Source organism: Notolepis coatsorum (genome assembly GCF_963971535.1).
Source record: "Notolepis coatsorum genome assembly, chromosome: 18".
Lineage (NCBI taxonomy): Eukaryota > Metazoa > Chordata > Actinopteri > Aulopiformes > Paralepididae > Notolepis > Notolepis coatsorum.
The window spans coordinates 80143140-80161888 of record NC_140182.1 but is presented as its reverse complement, the minus strand read 5'-3'; the positions used below and the strand labels follow the sequence as shown (position 1 = coordinate 80161888).

Below are 18749 nucleotides of genomic sequence, written 5' to 3'. Positions count from 1 at the left end.
ACTTTATAATAAAGGCATTCGTTTTGTGGCATTACCATTATATAGTTATACGTTCAATAACATCAGCGTATTTACCGGACCATCTCAGTTCCTTTCTTTGCTCAGAGCGTGCTGAGTTGTCCCATTCTGCGGTCTGTTAATAAAGTTTTCAATCAGACAAGTGTATAGAACGAAGGGCTTTTATTATAACATTCGTTGCAGACAGTAAAATCATTATGTCTCGTTTAGTACTCCTGATGAGCGATGGTAGTCCACTCCGGCGGGGAGCTAAAGCTAACGTTATTAGCCGTATTGTGATGAGCTCTGATCAATGGCTGACATTCAGGATGTAAAAAACTGCAGGACGCTCCCAACGTGTGACGCGTCTCTCTTCTGACCAATCAGTGGTCTGCAATGTTTTACGTGACTTTTCTGGTACCCAATAGGGTCGCTTGGAACCTCGATATAGGAGTAGGGTATATCTGCAGAGCCGAAAGCCCAACGAGAGGAGGGTACTTCATTATTATTATTATAAAAAACAGCGGTGATGCGGTATTCAGCCTACTCTGCGGTGGCCGTGATGTAACAGCGATACCGCGGTAATGCGGTAATCGCGGCAGCTCTAGTTAAGAGTGAACAATAAGTGCTAATAAGATGCTGTGATTTGCTGTTGTTGCACAGACATTAGTGATGCACCGATGTGAAAATTGTGGCCGATACCGATAACCGATATTAATATTGCTGTTCTGGCCGATACCGATATTTACCGATGTCGATATCTCTGTATAGAAAACACTTTTTTATGATAATCAAATAAAGAGCTATTTTCCAAAACGCATTTTTTTTTTAACTTTTGTAACTTATTTTCAGAAATGACTGATATTTTGAAACTATTTAAGGCCAAAACATGTAAAAAGAAGAAGAAAAAAGATAATAATAAAAAAAAGAAAATTAAAAGAGTTTTTTTTTTTTTTTTTAATAAATATCGGCCCTATCTTGATATCGGACCGATACCGATGTGTAAAAAAACGGCCATATCGGCCAATATTATATCGGCGGCCGATATATCGTGCATCACTAACAGACATGAAGCACTTTTTCATAAGCTCAGCTGCACTATAAATAGGGTTGGGCATCGTTTGGATTTGAACGATTCCGGTTCCGGTTCCGATTCTCCATATCGATTCCTGTTCTAAACGATTCTCGATTCCGATTCTTTGAGGTGCAGGTCAAAACAGGTCACAGCTTATTTCGAAGGAGATTTTTTTTTTTTTTTTTTTTTCAAAAAGAAAATCATACTATTCACATTTTCAGTTGACTTGATAGTTTAATTTGGTTGCTGTACTGTAACTAGGGTATTAATTAACAAAGTAAAAAAAAAAAAAAAAGAAAAAAAAAAAAAAAATCGAAATTTAGAAATCGAAATTCAAATATGTTACTTCCGGTTCCAGAACCGGAAGTTAGGAACCGGTTCCTATTAGAACTGGTTTTCGGTGCCCAACCCTAACTATAAATGTGTTTTTTTGTTCAAGTGTTGATGTTAGAATGTTCAGATGCACATCATGCACTTGTTTGTTTTTTATTTTATTTTTATATTGAAATGTTGAAGAGGAGATGTTGCAGTTGTTGCACAGTCATAAATGAAGCACTTTCTGCAGGAGATGTTGCAGATGTGGCACATAAATGAAGCACTTTTCTTTTTTTAATAAAAGTTGTGAAAATGTGGTTGCGTGTTGTGTCAAGTGTACATATATTCATAGCACGGGGAGGCGCCGTGGCAGTCCGGCCCCTGGCCCCTTGGGTTTCTGACAATGTGGCCCCCTGAACAATTTAGTTGAATAGCCCTGGTATAGGGTCTAGCTGCATCGCCGGAGAATCCTTGCTGGAGCTGGAGGCTACTCAAGTATACACAGACAGTGGAGCTGTTTGCAGATAGCGAGCATTTTGACTTATTGCGTGGTGGCGATGTCTCGCAGATAATACAACTACAAGTATGATTATATAATATATATTTTATTTAAAAAAAAAATTATATAAAATATATATATATATTTTTTAATCAAAAAACATTTGGCAGGTAAGAAATATGCTTGGCGGGTAGATGGCCGGTGAGTCAAAAAGTTTATTTCGCTCCCCGAGTGCATGATACCTCCGTTAGCTCGGTAGCTCACGTTAGCTCACTGTTCAAAACGAAATGTCCCATTAAACTAAATAGTTCACTGAGGCGTTGTCTTAACGTTATCTAGCCGGCTAGCAGTAGCTACAGATAGCTCCTGAGGACCTGATATCAATGTCTTATAACATTGATTCGATGCGTATTCGATTTCGAGCCCCTGGCTTGCATCGCAGCCAGGGGCTAGCTGAGGGAGTAGGGTATATCTGCAGAGCCGCAGATATACCCTGCTGAGGGCATGCTGAATGTGATTTGACCAAAGCAGAGTATACACACAGACAGTGGAGATAGCGAGCATTTTGACTTGTTGCGTGGTGGCGATGTCTCGCAGATAATACAACTACAAGTATAATTATATAATTTATATATTTTATAATAAAAAATAAAAAAAAGTATATATACCGGTATATATATATATTTTTTTATAAAACCAAAAACGATCGGTATCGGCCGATATGGCTCATAGACGATCGGTGATCGGTGGCAAAAAACGTGATCGGGGCATCCCTAGTTAATTGTATCTGGATAATGGGACTTTTGATCGACTTAGTTGAACCAGGTACGGGGAATAGGGCCCAGGTCTGCATCCCCTTAAGGCAAAGTAAAATATATTGTTGGTTGGTTGTCAGTTTGGCCATGGGTAGGTAGGGAATTTATTTTATTTTTTTATTTTATTCTTTCCCACGGCGACTATGGATAGGGAATTTCTTTATTTAATTAAAATGTTCACAACAACATGGATGCATGTACTCTGCCAGCATGTTTAATATCCATAATACTAAATGTTTGACTAAGATTTCTATGAAACTTTATTCTTAAAAAAAAAAAAAAAAAAAAAAAATTATATAAAAAAAAAAAAAAAAAAAAATCATAAAATATATTGGGTCGCACCTAAATCGGCAGGGTCGGTCGGCAACCGGAAACCAACTATTCATTTTGTTAGGCCTATTACAATTGTGTGTATTGAGCTGTAGCTGTACTGTACCCATTCTGCAATCTGTTAATAACGGTTTCAATCAATGAGAATGGCGCTGCTCCGACCGGCCGCCTTTCTGTTAGCTCCGTCGAGACTGTGCTTACTTTTGTTAATTTTTATAGTTTTCTAATTTTACTATGTTATTTTATTTCATACTATCTTGTCTTGCACAGTCTCTGGAGCGTAACAGTAAGAAGCATTTTGTATAAAAGTATTCTGTACTTCTGTATGACAACTATTAAAGAAACTTGAAACTTGAATTTCAACAAGTTCGATTTAAGACATTTAAAGCTATTTTTAATACCAATTTCACGACCATACTAAATACTGGCACGTTCCATACAAGCTCTCACCAGACGCACCAAGCTCCCGGTAGCCCCACAAAAACAATGACTTGAATACAAAAACATTAATCTCCTGACAGCCGGGCTGCCCCCCCAAAATAATACATGTGGAAATGAAATGTAAGACTTTTTAATACCTTTTAAGGCCTTAAATTGAGAATTATGAATTTAATACTTTTTAATACCCTGCAGATGCCCTGTATATATATATATTATAATATAGTCATCACAAAAAGTTGCCCAACAGCCTGCCACTGCTGTTCTTTCCCCCTATTCCCCTGAATGCAGCTGGGAGCAAGATTCCTGAAATGTTTCAGATAACCCACAGACAAAACCATGCAGAGAAAACACAGACAAGAGAGGGGCTCCCTGTTCCAGTCGCACGCTCAGAGGGCTCAATCAGGGGCCAGAGCTGCTGTCAACCGCTCCTTTTCCCACCATCTCTTATGATCATACCCTCCCCTCCGACCTACACCTGTACCTCCCTTTAAAGTCACCCTCAACAGGCACCAGCCTAAGTAAATACAAGATCAAAGATTGTATTTTATAAACTGAATATTCAAATATATTGAGTTATCAATACCCTGATGAAGGCCCTATGTAGGCCGAATTGCCGAAACATGTCGGTTTATTTTAAATTCTCTAAATAATGTGAGCCATAAAATAAAGGCATTTTAAAATGTGTAGAGCTGCCTTGGACTTCAACTTTTTTATAACTATAACGAATCCTACCCCGGATTTAATCCAAAGAGCACCTACTGAAACAAAACCAAGAACGCTGAAGCCCTCTCCATATCCTCTTTTTGATTAAATTCAAATATATTGTTGTTAACTTATACTTATACAGCACAAGTACAAGGAAAATAAGTTTGACATCCAACCAGAGTGTAAATGTAACAGTAAAGTGCAATAGTAATGTACAGGTAATTAAACTGGGTATACAATATATAAATGAGTACTACTGAGTAGGGCTGCAACGATTAGTCGACATAATCAACGACGTCGATTATAAAAAAATCGTAGACGAGGAATTGTTGCGTCGATTAGCCGTTAAAAAAAATATATATATTATTATTTTAATTTTTTTTGCACTACCTATCTTTGTGAAAGTGGCTTCTCAGCTCTGGTCCAGCTGAAGACTTCTTAGCTTAACATAACAGACCGACAGTACGTTTGGGGGAACTAATTGGATAACTGGGGATGTTGTTTGGTCCTGACAAGAGTCTCAAAGTCTGGGGTGATGGTAGACAAAGCAACTCTGAGGTCATGCTCAATGTCCAATCTGTTCCTCTGCTCTGTCTTCAGCTGGACCAGAGCTGAGAAGCCACTTTCACAAAGATAGGTAGTGCAAAAAAAAATATATAAAAATATATATAATATATTTTTTTTTATATAATTTTTTTTCGATTAGTCGACTAATCTAAAAAATTATCGACAGATTAGTCGACTACCAAAATAGTCAGTTGCAGCTAGGGATGCCCCGATCACGTTTTTTGCCACCGATACCGATCGTCGTGAGCCATATCGGCCGATACCGATACCGATCGTTTTTGATTAAAAGAAATTAATTTATTTTATATACATTTTTTTTTAATAAAATATATATATTATATAACTAGACTTGTACTTGTATTATCTGCGAGACATCGCCACCACGCAACAAGCTCCACTGTCTGTGTGTACTCTAGTAGCCTCCAGCTACAGCCAGGATTCTCCGGAGCTGCAGCTGGACCTATACTCGAGTAGCCTCGAGCTACGGCCAGGATTCTCCGGCGCTGCACCTGGACCCTATTGGTATAACGTTACTTAACTGTGCTCAGCAAGCCCTCAGCTCGAATATGCATCGAATCAGTGTTATAAGACATTGATATCAGGAGCTATCTGTAGCTACTGCTAGCCGGATATATAAACGTTAATACAACGCCTTAGTGAATTATTTAGTTCAATGGGACATTTCGTTTTTAACAGTGAACTAACTTGCGCTAACGTGAGCTAACAGCTAACAGGTATCATACCTACCTACTATACTTGCTAGAGCGTTTGTTGATGTCAGGAGCTATCGGTAGCTGGCCGGCTAGATACCGTTCCGTTCGGTTAGACAATGCCTCATCATGTATTAAACTAAAAGTGAATAGTTGACTGGGTCATTTTGTAACGGTAGCTAAGCTAACGTTAGCTCAGGGAGACCCGACACGCCGTCCTCCCGTGTCTCACTAGACTAGACCCGTGTTTACATGCGTGCGGGAGGGGCTGGACTCGAGAGCAGACGCCGCACCACCGGTGTCTGAGACAGAACTCAGCGACAGCGACTGAGATCGGGTTTGACGATCGGTGAAAATAAAACATTATCACTGATCACCGATCGCATATTTATACTGAATATCGGCCGATAACGATCGGTGGCCGATCGATCGGGGCATCCCTAGTTGCAGCCCTACTACTGAGTAATAGTGCTAATCAGATGTACGTACAGAGTTGTAGTATTAATATGTACAGTGATGCAGGTATAAAGACACTATGGTAGTAACTAGTAAGTCATACTGGCCGTGGCCAGCAGCATAACTAGTAAGAGAGTAGGTAAGGGATATGTACCTATGTATGTATGATATGACGTTCATAGTCTACTTTGTACTGTATAGTATATTGTAACTCAGTTACTTCTACTCTGCATTGTATATATGTATATACTGAACACTTTTGTTTTTATTTCATACTTATCTTGTCATGCACAGTCTCTGGAGCGCAACAGTAAGAAGCATTTTGTACAAAAGTATTCTGTACTTCTGTATGACAACTATTAAAGAAACTTGAAACTTGAAACTACTTGACTTCTATTTTATACTTACTATACTTATTTTATATGTATCTATTTTTATCTAGCACAATCTCTGGAGCAAAACAGAAAGAAGCATTTTATATAAAAGTATTCTGTACTTCTGTATGACAACTACAGAACTAAACTAACCTACACTGTAGCACTCAACACTTTGATGAACATTGTTACTCAGCTGATAGAGTTGTGCTCTTCCTGATGGCTTGTCGTACAGAACTTGTAAGTCGCTTTGGATAAAAGCGTCAGCTAAATGACTAAATGTAAATGTAAATGTAATAAAGAAACTTGAACTGTAGTGCATTTCATATAAATATGACACGATTACGATTAGTGGTGCACGATATATCGGCCGCCGATTTAATATCACATCGGTGCATCACTAGACACAATGCCATAAAACACAGCTCATTGCCACGGCTGACATTTAATGACAATTATTATTTGATTACAAATCACCTGTTTGCCTACCCGAGATGTCTGTAATGATGAGACAGTCCGGATTGGATAGGCCTCGTTTTTATTATCCATTTAAGCTGCAGCCCTGGTCTATGGTAAAATAGCCTAATTCAAAACAGCTCAGTAGAACTATTCTGTTATTTACCGATTCACTGCTATGTCATTGGGGGCCAGCATTTAATGAAGCCTTCCAGATACAGGAGTGGAGAGAGGAAGGGTTTGTTTTGGGGCTGACCTTCGATTATTTTTTTGGAATTCGAAGCTTCGGGCCCGAGAAATAAAGCTTCGAAATAAAAAGAAATAATTTTTTTTTTATGTTGTGGTACTTGTACAGCACTTTGTTCAACTTTGTCAGTGCTGCAAAGTTTAAACCTTTTTAAATCTTAGACAAACGAAACACTGGTTTCATGAAATATTGTAAGCAGTCATGTGAGGCTTTATAAAAGCAGCACAATGAACACAAATCTGTCAGTGCCGAGTCCGACCTCATCTTAAATAACAAACAGCATTGCTTGTTGTAATTAACAAAGAGAGGCAGAGTTGGAAAAAAAAAATCTAATTTTATTTTCATATTCTAATCCCATGCCCATCGAACGAAGCTTCGAAGTATTTAAGACAGCCCTACTTTGTTTTATATTGACCTATGCCTACATGGCTTGAAAATACCAAGAATGACACAGCTAAGAAGGATGTTCTGCATAGTGGACGGTTGGACATAAGAGTTGCAATCCTTCTGAACAGCTGCAATCAACTGGTGTTTGCCTAGTGTTTCACTCCTCAAGGTACTGGCAAAATACAAATGTCAGATCTTAGATATTAAGCTATAGATTATTTTCCCCTTCAATTTGTAGCCTACATCTTGAGAATATGAAGGATTACATTAATTGTTTCTCAGCAATCACTGAACTTCAAACATGAGATGCAGCCTAGTATAGAGTGAGTGGGCTATTTTCTGAACTTGAACCGCATAGAGGCAACGGTGTAAGAGCCCCGTCCAAATTGTCAATAGGTACAGATGTCTCGATTAGGGGCTATGATGAGATGCGTATTGAGTGAACTTAAACCACAAGATGGAGTGGGCTACCATCTGAACTTAAACCACAAGATGTGTAGTGAGTGGGCTACTATCTGAACTTCAACCATGACACCGGTTCCTGACAGGCAGCGAGCGAGCGAGCGAACTGGAGACGAAATCGCGCGCGACACTGTCCTGATATGAGGCGTTGCGTGTCCGAGTGTGTCTGTGTGTGTGTGTTACCTGGCTGGAAGCACACGGGGCAAAGCAGCCTGCGATTCTTGACCAATAAAAAGTGTTTAGGGGCGGGACTCTGCTGCGTAATCGCTCAACTAGACACAGCGAGCGAATATTTGAGGGGGGAACGACATCGCCGCTCAGTTCGCTGTCGCTCGCGGCAGGTCAGGATAGTATGATTGATTTGAAACTAATACATTTTAATCATTTTCGCAATCACGCTCGCTCGCGTCGCTGCCTGTCAGGAAGGGGTGTGAGATGTGTAGTGAGTGAGTGGGCTACCATCTAAACTTAAACCACAAGATGCGTAGTGAGTGGGCTACTATCTGAACTTAAACCACAAGATGTGTAGTGAGTGGGCTACCATCTGAACTTAAACCACAAGATGCGTAGTGAGTGGGCTACTATCTGAAGAACTTAAACCATGAGATGTGTAGTGAGTGGGCTACTATCTGAACTTAAACCATGAGATGTGTAGTGAGTGGGCTACTATCTGAACAAGACTTAGTTTGCAGACAATTCATTTTCCACTTGACACAGCATTTTCCTCCCTGGAAAGGAGAACTCTGCCTGCCATACCTGTTCTGTCGGATGTTTGGGCTGGTCAAGCCTAGGGCTCCAGCTCTCACGACTGGTTTCGATTGAACGATGCCTTTTAGTTTTATGGTGGTAAATAGCTCCAACACACAATACATTAGATATTAAGTACATCAAGTACTCCAAGTACAGTAGGGAAGGGCATCTTGGCTAGATGTTTTGATAGCAAGCAACAACAACAATTAGTCCTAGAGATAAATTGCGATATTGTTACTTTTATATCAGCTTTACCGAGAATAGATGATCATTTATTGCAATAAGTAAGGTTCGATTATGGGGTAAAAACACTGACAGCTGCCAAGCGCCAATGGTAACGGCTGCTGGGGGGATGAATCACATCCTCGTCTTACGCCAACATGGGTGTGTTGGGGCTTCAGCTTCGCTAGCAGACAGCAAAGCTAAACTAGCTTCCCCATAACATTACACTGTGCTATGGCTGGTCGACAAAGCCAAGGCCTTGCGGCAAAGTCTACACCGCCAGCACTATATTGATGACAAAGTTAATCGACACGAATCGGTTTCGGATCGTTTGGTAATAATGCCAACGTCATCTTGCTATAATGTGACTATTAAGAGTTGACGTAAATCATATAACCATATTACATACACAATTACATTTTGAGCCCATAATACGCAATCTAGACAGCGTGATACCGTGAAGGGAGTAACGCGAGGCTAGGCGGCTAACGTTAGCTTGTTGACTGTAGCTATGTTGTGCTCTGTTTTGCAACCACTCAACTAACTAGGCAGGTTAGCATAGCTAGCATGATCTGCAGTCACAAGTAATATCTTAATCGCGGGCTTGGCAATTACATTCCGAAAATAATATGAGCCCAAGCCACATTTATCCGCCATCTTCACCAAGCGTTGGTGTATTTTTAACCCACCACCCTTGTTCGGTTTAGCGAGGAGCACGGACGGAACGGAAGTAGCTAACTGTAGCTATAGCACGAAGCTAGCGAACTCATACCCAGCAGACGAATTTGCTAACAGTGCCGTAGCTACCCACCAAGGAATTTGGGATTTGTAGGGAATAATAACATGTTACAAAATATCAAAAGGATCCTGTCTGATACTGTGTGAATCACTAAATAATTACCTTAATGATCCTGCGGGGCAGTGCCATCTAGTCTTTTAATGCGGGCTTTAGCTGTGACTCTCAATGCTTCTTCTCTGTCGTTGGCATTGACAGCAGCACACGTCTTCCGGTCCTTTGCGTCATGATGACATGAAAATTCAAGTCTGGAATATGTAGCTGGTTGATAAATTATGCTGGATTTTTATGATAATGTACAGAAGGCTACAGAGTGATTGCAGTCAATAATAAAAATGAATATAAGTTACTTGTCAATAATTGTCCATGTATAATCTATTATATTCTATTTATCCTATTCTATTCTGTTCTATTCCATCCTGTTCTGTTCTACTCTATTTCAGTCAGGTCTACAATATGATTGTTGACAAGGTAAGTCACAAACAAGAAATACATTAATGACATGATATCATTGGGGTGTGTGTGTGTGTGTGCGTGCGTGCGCGCGTGTGTGTGTGCATTTGTGTCTGCACGTGTGTGTGTGTGTGTGTGTGTGTGTGTGTGTGTGTGTGTGTGTGTGCATTTGTGTCTGCACGTGTGTGTATGTGTGCATTTGTGTCTGCACTTGTGTGTGAGTGTGGGTGTGTCTGTGTTTTCAGTCATTTACCATTTACCATAAGCATATGCCATTATTGACTGCAGCCTCACAGCAGTGTAGAGTAGTGCAATGTGTTTTTTAAGCATTACAGAACATGCAGGCAGAACTTTAACTTTAAGAAGACCTATCAAAGATACATCTTTGATATTTTACTGAAACATTCATTTGTCCATGATCTGTTAATCTAAATGTTGTTGTTCATTTGGGCTGTTGAGAGAACACATTTGTTTTAGTTTTTCCCTCCAGGGTGAAGAGGAGGACATTCTGTACCAGATCGCATCTCTCAACAAAACACGGCACAAATTAGACTTAACACCTCCACGCCCGGTGTGGTTCTACGGTCCAGCTGTGGGAGGTATAGGGAGGAGAGGAGTCTGGAGCTCCTCCTCTCGACAACTTGTCCCTATAGACAAAACGTTTTTCCCATTGGGGGCTATAGGCTAGAGGGGTGGACATCAGCAAAGTAATACAGTGACAGGGACTTTATGAGAAGACTGACCAGGGCAAAGACCAGCTGACCACAGGCATGCTATCTCTGCACTATCACAGGAGAACAGGTGGGTGAATTCCCCTTCATGATTCAGTCCCTAACCTTGAATACTCTAAGTAGAAAATAACAATAAAGAGAGGTAATGTTAGACTGATATAGGATATGGGATTTCAACCATCTACCCATATATATATATATATATATATATATATATATATATATATATATATATACATACATACACTAATATGTCTTTACTATATGCACTCAACACTGCAGCACCCAAGTTTCAGCACTGTTTGATGAACATTGTTACTCAGCTGTAAGAATTGTGCCCTTCCTGCTGACTTGTCATACAGAACTTGTACGTCGCTTTGGATAAAAGTGTCATCTAAATGACAATGTACATGTAAATGTATATTTATATTCACATCTGTCTTGTATATAACTATATACTAATTTTTAAATGTCTGTAGATACTACGTATATATCTGTATATAACCCTTACCTACTCTTACTAGTTATGCTGCTGGCCAGTACGACTTAGTACCATAATGTCTTTATACCTGTATCACTGTACATATTAATACTACAACTCTGTACATTCATCTGATTAGCACTATTACTCAGTAGTACTAATTTGTATATTTTATATCCAGTTGAATCATCTGTACATTATTACTATTGCACTTTCCTGTTACATTTGCACTCTGGTTAAGATGCCAAACTTATTTTTGTTGTTCTGTGCTTATGCTGTATAATGACAATACATTTGAATCTAATATAATATAATCATGATAAAATGGTGTCATTGTCCATCGAGTGTCTTACCTATCAATTTATTTTTAATTAGATTTTAAATGTTGATCATACCTTAGTCAATTGTTTGGGCCAATCAAGTCTTTTCACATTATTATAAATAGTTGCCTTTTAGCCTGAAGGTGTGAACCAGTTAGTGTAAACACTGTTTGCCATGTCACTCTTAACTCAATATTGCTTTACTGCTATGATGAATTAAGTCAGCAGTACAGCAACAAATATCTGTCATTAATGCTTTTAGTGGTAGACAGCCAGCTGTACATTCCAAGTCTATAATTACTGGTCATGGTGGACTATTTCTTCTCATTTAGTACTGATTATGGAGAAGAGTTCTTTAAAGCAATATTTGTTCTTGTACTTTGTGGTGTTCTACAATTATTAATTTAATTTTCTAAAACTATCAAAACATTTTTATAATAAAACAAATACTACTAGGCTAGTTACTGCTGTAAAAACCCTGCTATAGGATTATATAAAACACATAAGTCATAAGGTCTTTTCGAACTTAACCTGAAATTGTATTTCAAGTCCTCACCAATCCTAGACATTCTAACCCAATATGTCTACAAAATATCCGTCATGTGGTTGAATCCTCTCGATACTTGATTTCAGATTACAATAAAACGGTCATAACAATTGAATGACTTGAATTGACCTCGAGGACCCCCCCCCCCCCCCACTCTTCTATTTATTTCATCGACAGATCTCAGTGGTATATGCACGATTAGCTCCTAGCCGCGAACTACACCCCTGCCCCACCTCACTGCAGCCTCCAAAACTTTCCATTGTTCCCACACAGAGGAACAGATGAACCAGAGCCTAATGGAGCCTCTTCTCTCAGTGCACAGAGAGAACAGACAATACCAGCTGCATTAGAGGGGCTGGTGCTTCCACAGACTATTTGATTTGAGTAGTGGGATCTGTCCTGACAGGGCTCAACCACACTTCCTCACTCACTCAGAGAGTGTTTCAGCACGGCCCGTCACACATTGGTGTTGTGCATTAATCCTAGTCTGGTAGGCACTAAGAGTGAATCATAAATCGTTAAAATTAATTTGTCATGTCATAGGGATGGAACTTGAAATGACCCCCCCCCCCCCTATCAGAACTAACGGCTGCTGAACTTGAGAACTGTTAGGACTGTCTGACCACTAAGTGTGTCTGACTCTTAACCACCAAAACCTGCACGGACTACAATGTACTGTATGACATATATCATGCCAGTTAGGGTACCTTGTGTATACTGTTTACTTTTATTCTTACTCATAGTATATATTCAGATAAAAAGTCTTTATTGCCTATATTTATTGTAACATATAATATAACCAATAGGGCATACAGACCCTCATATAGACCTTTGTTTATACTTGTTTTTCATATTTTTATATTCAGAGTTAATCATATTGTTTACACAGTCTTTTTTTTCTCACATCTTTTTATTCAGATCTAATTTTATTGCCTATATTTATGTTTTTCTACTATTACCCTACCCATACCTGTACCTCCCCTCCCCCTCCCCCATGCTGCAATGACGCTCAGAATTTCCTCAAGGGGATCAATAAAGGAATATCTTATCTTACCTTATCTGTACCAAAAACACAATTCCAGAATGCTGTCAATAATAGAGGATCCCTTTAAATGACCCCCCTATCATTTCATTTAAAGAAAATGTAAAGAAAAAGAAAACACACTCAAATAGTATTTATTATTCTCCCCCAGGTGAAGTAGCCCAATGGAGCAGTCAGTGGTACCTGGGTTCTTTACTGGGCCTCCTCACCTGCTTGGGATTGGTCGCGCCCCTCCAAGTCCCCCCGGCGATGACGGGCCTCCGTTCCGCCTTCTCCGCCACGCGGACCAACAGCATCATGGGGGGCGACCAGAAGGCGGTGACCTTCAATAGGCTACTGGTCAACATGGGCGGAGACTTCAACCCGGACACCGGCACCTTCCGCTGCCGCGTCCCCGGGGCCTACTACTTCTCCTACTCCGTGGGGAAGTTCCCCAAGAAGATGCTCTCCGTCATCCTGGTGAAGAACGGGGAGGAGGTGCAGGCCATCGCCTATGACGACTACCAGAAGAAAGGGAGGAAGGTCCAGAGTCAGAGCATCATGATCAGCCTGAAGGCCATGGAGACGGTGTGGCTGCTCCTACAGGCCAGTCCTCAGTACGCGCTCTACAGCAACGCCGGGCCATACATCACCTTCTCCGGTTACCTCGTCTACCCGGACGTCTCCACCGCCGGCTACGTGAACAACCACCTGTCCGCGGCGGGGCTGTCAGATCCCAACAACTGCCCCCCTCAGGGGGACCGTGGCTACAGCTGGATCGCGGAACAGCCGAGGTCGGCCTTCTCTGTGGCGAGGACATCCCCGGTGCTGGGGCAGAATGGCAGGCATCAGCAGGAGAAGCAGCCGCTGACCTTCGACGTTGTGTACGTCAACATCGGCGGGCACTTCAACAAGACGTCGGGCCGGTTCACCTGCCGCTTTCCTGGCGCCTACTACTTCGCCTTCACCGTGGGCAAGCACCCGCGCCGGGCCGTGTCTGTGAAGCTGATGACGGGCCACGGCGAGGTGCAGGCCATGGTGTTCGACGAGGACATGTCGAAACGCCGGGAGATGCAGAGTCAGAGCTTGCTGCTGTCGCTGCGTCGGGGCGACAGCGTGTGGCTGTACAGTCAGCAGGACGAACGCTTCGCCGTGTACAGCAACCAGGGCAGGTACACCACCTTCTCCGGCTTCCTGGTGTACCCCGGAGAAGAGCCCCCCACCAGGGCCGCCGCCCAGGACAGAACTCACCTCTGAGAGACTGAACTCTAGCCAGGCTGACAGTTCAACGAGCCAATCTAGTGTGAACGTCATACACTTCATACCACATGCTTTGTAGGCTGTGTAGAATGTCTGTAGATTAAACAAAATTTTTTATAAGTGGCTTACGCAGGAATACAAATCTTATAATACTTATAATAATCTTATATACTGCAATTACAATCACTTATTTTTATATTTCATATGGTACTCCTATCATGGGAACTGGATATGGTGTATTGTATGTTGCTAAGTTAGTCCACAAGATGGTTTGTTATTGACAGATTTCTTAGAAAGCATAGAACCAGGGCGGTCAGGTGGCGTAGCGGAGATTGCGTTCGTCACCAACGCCGGAGAAGCTGGATTCTCCCGGCGTGTCACCAGCTTGGCTGGCCGTTCACACTAATACAATTGGCAGTATTAGAGGGTGGGAAAGCTGGCGGGTGGGTCCGGGTCGTTGTAAACAGCGACTCCTACAGTTCGGTCGGGGCGCCTGCTCAGCGCGGATAGGATCTAAGGGGGGTAGTGTGATCCTTCCACATGTTACACCCTCTCAGTGAGAGTCCGCGCTGCCAGGTGAAAAGAAGCGGTTGATTGGCTAGACGTGTGTCGGAGGAAGCACGTGATAGCCTCCACTCTCCCAGACCGACTGTGGGGGGTAAGTGCGCAGCGACCAGGAAGGGGATTGGGGATTGGCATAACGACTAACATTGGGATGGGAGAAAATCGGAGGAAAAAGGAGAAAGAAAAAAAAGAAAGCATAGAACTATCAGCATACACGTTCATTATTGTGTGTGTTGTCAGGGAGTGCAATTGACCTATCTCAAAACCCTGCCCTCTTTTCTCGATCCTCCAATCACAACTGTCGAGGAAAGCAACGGTTGCGATTGGAGGATCAAGAAAAGAGGGCGGAGTTTGACATAGGTCAATTATTTGTGACAGGTCACAAAAAGACAGGGTGGAACATTTGTGTTCATATCAAAGTTGGTGATTCATTCGCCTAACTTGGCTTTAGCTGACAAATCTATTCACAACATTGGTGGGTATTAGTAATATACTCATCCCCTGTGAGATTTCTTCTCAGTTAAACCAAAGGATTCTCTCTTGTTAGGTGATTATTGTATGGGGACTATTATGTAAATAATGTATAGTTTGGCTTATGATATTAGTTGTGAGAGTGTGAGATTTAAGACAATGAACATCATGATCAAGCTGTGTCATGTTATATGAATGAATGCATTGTATTATGGAAACAGTTGTGTTGATGTTGAGTACATTGGAGGAGGATCTAAATGGAGTTATGTACTTTTGTGAGTGGATGAAAATGTTCCTAGTAGTATTAAAAGTCACAACATCCAGTCTCTATTCTTTCATCTTAAAGTCCCCAAGAAACAGCTAGTAGAATGCTATATTTTTTTTATCCACTTTTTCTCCCATTTTTCTATTTTTCTCCCATCCCAATTTCGTATCATCCAATTCAACCCTCCCCTGTCTCGAACGCTGTTTCTTGCCTCCCACAAGCCGGCTGCAATGTGGACTAAGTCATACATAGCACGAGTCCCCTCCGATACTCGAGGTAACAGCAGTCGCATCTTTTCACCTGCGCGGCGCGATCTTTCAGCGTCAGGGGTCTGCGCTTTGGAGGGGCGCCGCCCCCATCGCTTCCTGATTCTACTGCGCAGGCGCACCAACCGACCTGGAGTCGCTGTCCACAACGCCCGATCCCCACCCATCAGTTTCCCACCCCCTAATACTGCCAATGTGTATTAGTACGGACGACCAGCTAAACTGAAAGCAATGTGGAGCGCTGGGCTCGAACAGGCGAACCCAGCGTCTCCAGTATTCGTGGTGAGCGCCTTGCCCACTGCACCACGTAGCCGCCCCAAGTAGAATGCTATTTGATTTCACATGCGTTTCCTGTAAAAACAGAAAGCTAGGGAGGGACTTGTCCTGGATATTGATTGGCGTTTACAGTAGCCAATAGCGCTGAATGTTCATTATGGTCGACCCATTAGCTAGCTAGCTAATATTAGCAACGTACTGTACGTTAGCAACGTTATGCAACACGTTAGCTAACAAGCTAACATTGAAAATGTTTTCAATTTAGTTTGAGGCCAAGTACTAGCTTAGTTACAATGTGGTGTAAATGTCATTCTAGAAAGCATTTCATTGGATGCTAAATTAGTACATGCCCTCGTGTGCAGGATGATTCATCAACATTTTCTTCATTGTTTTCCAGGAAATAACAAACTCTAAAATAGCATTAAGAAAACCTACAAAACAACCTTTTTGTCATTGTTGGGACAGATAGCCTACTGGCGTATAAGTGACAATCAGTGCAAGACATATGTGATAAAACATAAACATCTATTTTGATTTCATGGGGCCTTTATCTTGTCCTGCTGAATGCAAAAGAGATTACAACATTCAAAATAGTGGTTCTCAAAGGGAGGGTTCCATGTGGTCCTCAGTATACATTTGTGATTTGTGATTAAGGTTGTGTTAGTTACTCAGAGTTAGACTAGTCACTTAAAGGCACTGCAGGCTGTATTAGTTACTCAGTTAGAGTAGTCACTTATAATCAGGCTGTGTTAGTTACTCAGACTAGTCACTTAACGTCAGGCTGTGTTAGTTACTCAGTTAGACTAGTCACTTAAAGGCAGGCTGTATTAGTTACTCAGAGTAGTCACTTATAATCAGGCTGTGTTAGTTACTCAGTTAGACTAGTCACTTAAAGTCAGGCTGTGTTAGTTACTCAGTTAGACGAGTCACTTAAAGGCAGGCTGTGTTAGTTACTCAGTTAGATTAGTCAGTTACAGGTATGGTTTGGCTGGCGACGTGATTAAATAGCTCAGTGACTTTTTATAATAGGGAACAGTTTGTTTCCAATAATAGTCTGGGGTTCCTCAGGGCTCTATACATGGCCCCCTTTTATTTTTGATTTATATAAATGATTTTGCTTCGGTATCTCCTAGAGTATTCTCGATCTTGTTTGCTGACACCAACATTATAATGTCACATGAGCATTTTGCAGTATTAATTAGGGAAGCCAATGATGGTTTATCTTGTGTCTCAGATTGGTTCCAGACTAATAAGCTATCGTTAAATGTAGACAAATCTAATTCTATTTTATAATAAAGGTCAAATTTATTCTAAAAGGAGGCAAAGCTATTAAGCTATTAATCAATGACAACGAAATCAATCAAGTAACTTCAACAAAGTTTTTAGGGATCTTAGTTGATGATAAACTCAATTGGAAAAAACACATTGGCATGTTTGTAAAAAAGCAATGAATTCAGTAGGTATAATTAGGAAGGTGTGTTCATTGATAAATAGAAGTCGTTTTTCTGTATTATAGTCTGATCTTTCCTTACATATCTTATTGTAACATAATATGGGCTAGTATAGCACTCATTCATCTCATCTTCAAAAAATAATTGTACTTCAAAAAAGATTTGTTAGACTGGCAACCCTCTCAGATCGATTTGAACCATCTGCTCCTCTTTAAAAAAATACTTTAAAAAAAAACTAAACATTCTGTCTGTGTCTGAGGTTAATTCTTTACAGATATGTATATTTGTGTACAAATGCATTTATGATTATCTCTACCAAATGGTTTTAATAGTTTTTTTTCTTCTTTTAATTCAGATTTTCATTAATATGTCACACGTCAGTCCAGGGACCTGCATATACCTTATTGTTGTACTTCTCTTAGGCAGTTCTCAGTGAGGTATAGAGGGTCCAATCTTTGGAATGCCGCTGATCCTATGCTGAAGAATTTATGTATGCATTTGGTGGGTGTGTAGGTTTGTAGGCAGGTGGGTAGGTGGTTATGTATTAGTATGTACGCAGTATATATTTACACATATCTTATGAATGTATTACTTTTTTTTTTCTTTTTTTTTTATAATATGTATATTTTTGTATGTTTGATTTTACAAAACAGGGGAAGTTCTCTATAAGCCTCTAGGCTTCTAAACTTCTCCTACACAATATGGTTATTATGTATTTCCCCCCCGTTTGTTTAACTCTTTATGTGTTAATAAATAAAATACAAAATACAAAAATACTTAAAGCCAGGCTGTGTTAGATACTCAGTTAGACTAGTCACTTAAAGTCAGGCTGTATTAGTTGCCCAGTTAGACTAGTCACTTACAGTCAGGCTGTGTTAGTTACTCAGTTCGACTAGTCACTTAAAGTCAGGCTATGTTAGTTACTCAGTTAGACTAGTGACATCAAGTCACTGTCAGGCTGTATTAGATACTCAGACTAGTCACTAAAAGTCAGGCTGAATTAGATACTCAGTTAGACCAGTCACGTCAGGCTGTATTA

At 40.8% G+C, this 18749-nt stretch overlaps 2 protein-coding genes across 2 annotated transcripts in view; one reads left to right on the top strand and one right to left on the bottom strand.

Annotated features, from left to right (window-relative positions):
• The window catches only part of ube2na (ubiquitin-conjugating enzyme E2Na), a 57033-nt gene extending 47203 nt beyond the window's left edge, over positions 1 to 9830 (bottom strand). Inside the window, exon 1 of the mRNA XM_084335386.1 lies at positions 9710 to 9830. Coding sequence (XP_084191512.1) covers positions 9710 to 9736 — 27 coding nt within the window. The 5' untranslated portion in view covers positions 9737 to 9830. The remainder of the gene's footprint in view (positions 1 to 9709) is intronic.
• Positions 9831 to 13427: 3597 nt separating this feature from the next.
• Positions 13428 to 14414, top strand: c1qtnf13 (C1q and TNF related 13; the record flags this gene model as incomplete). The annotated part of the gene is made up of 1 exon (XM_084335255.1): positions 13428 to 14414. The coding sequence occupies one exon, from the start codon at positions 13428 to 13430 to the stop codon at positions 14412 to 14414; it is 987 nt and encodes a 328-aa protein (XP_084191381.1).
• Between the last annotated feature and the right edge of the window lie 4335 nt (positions 14415 to 18749).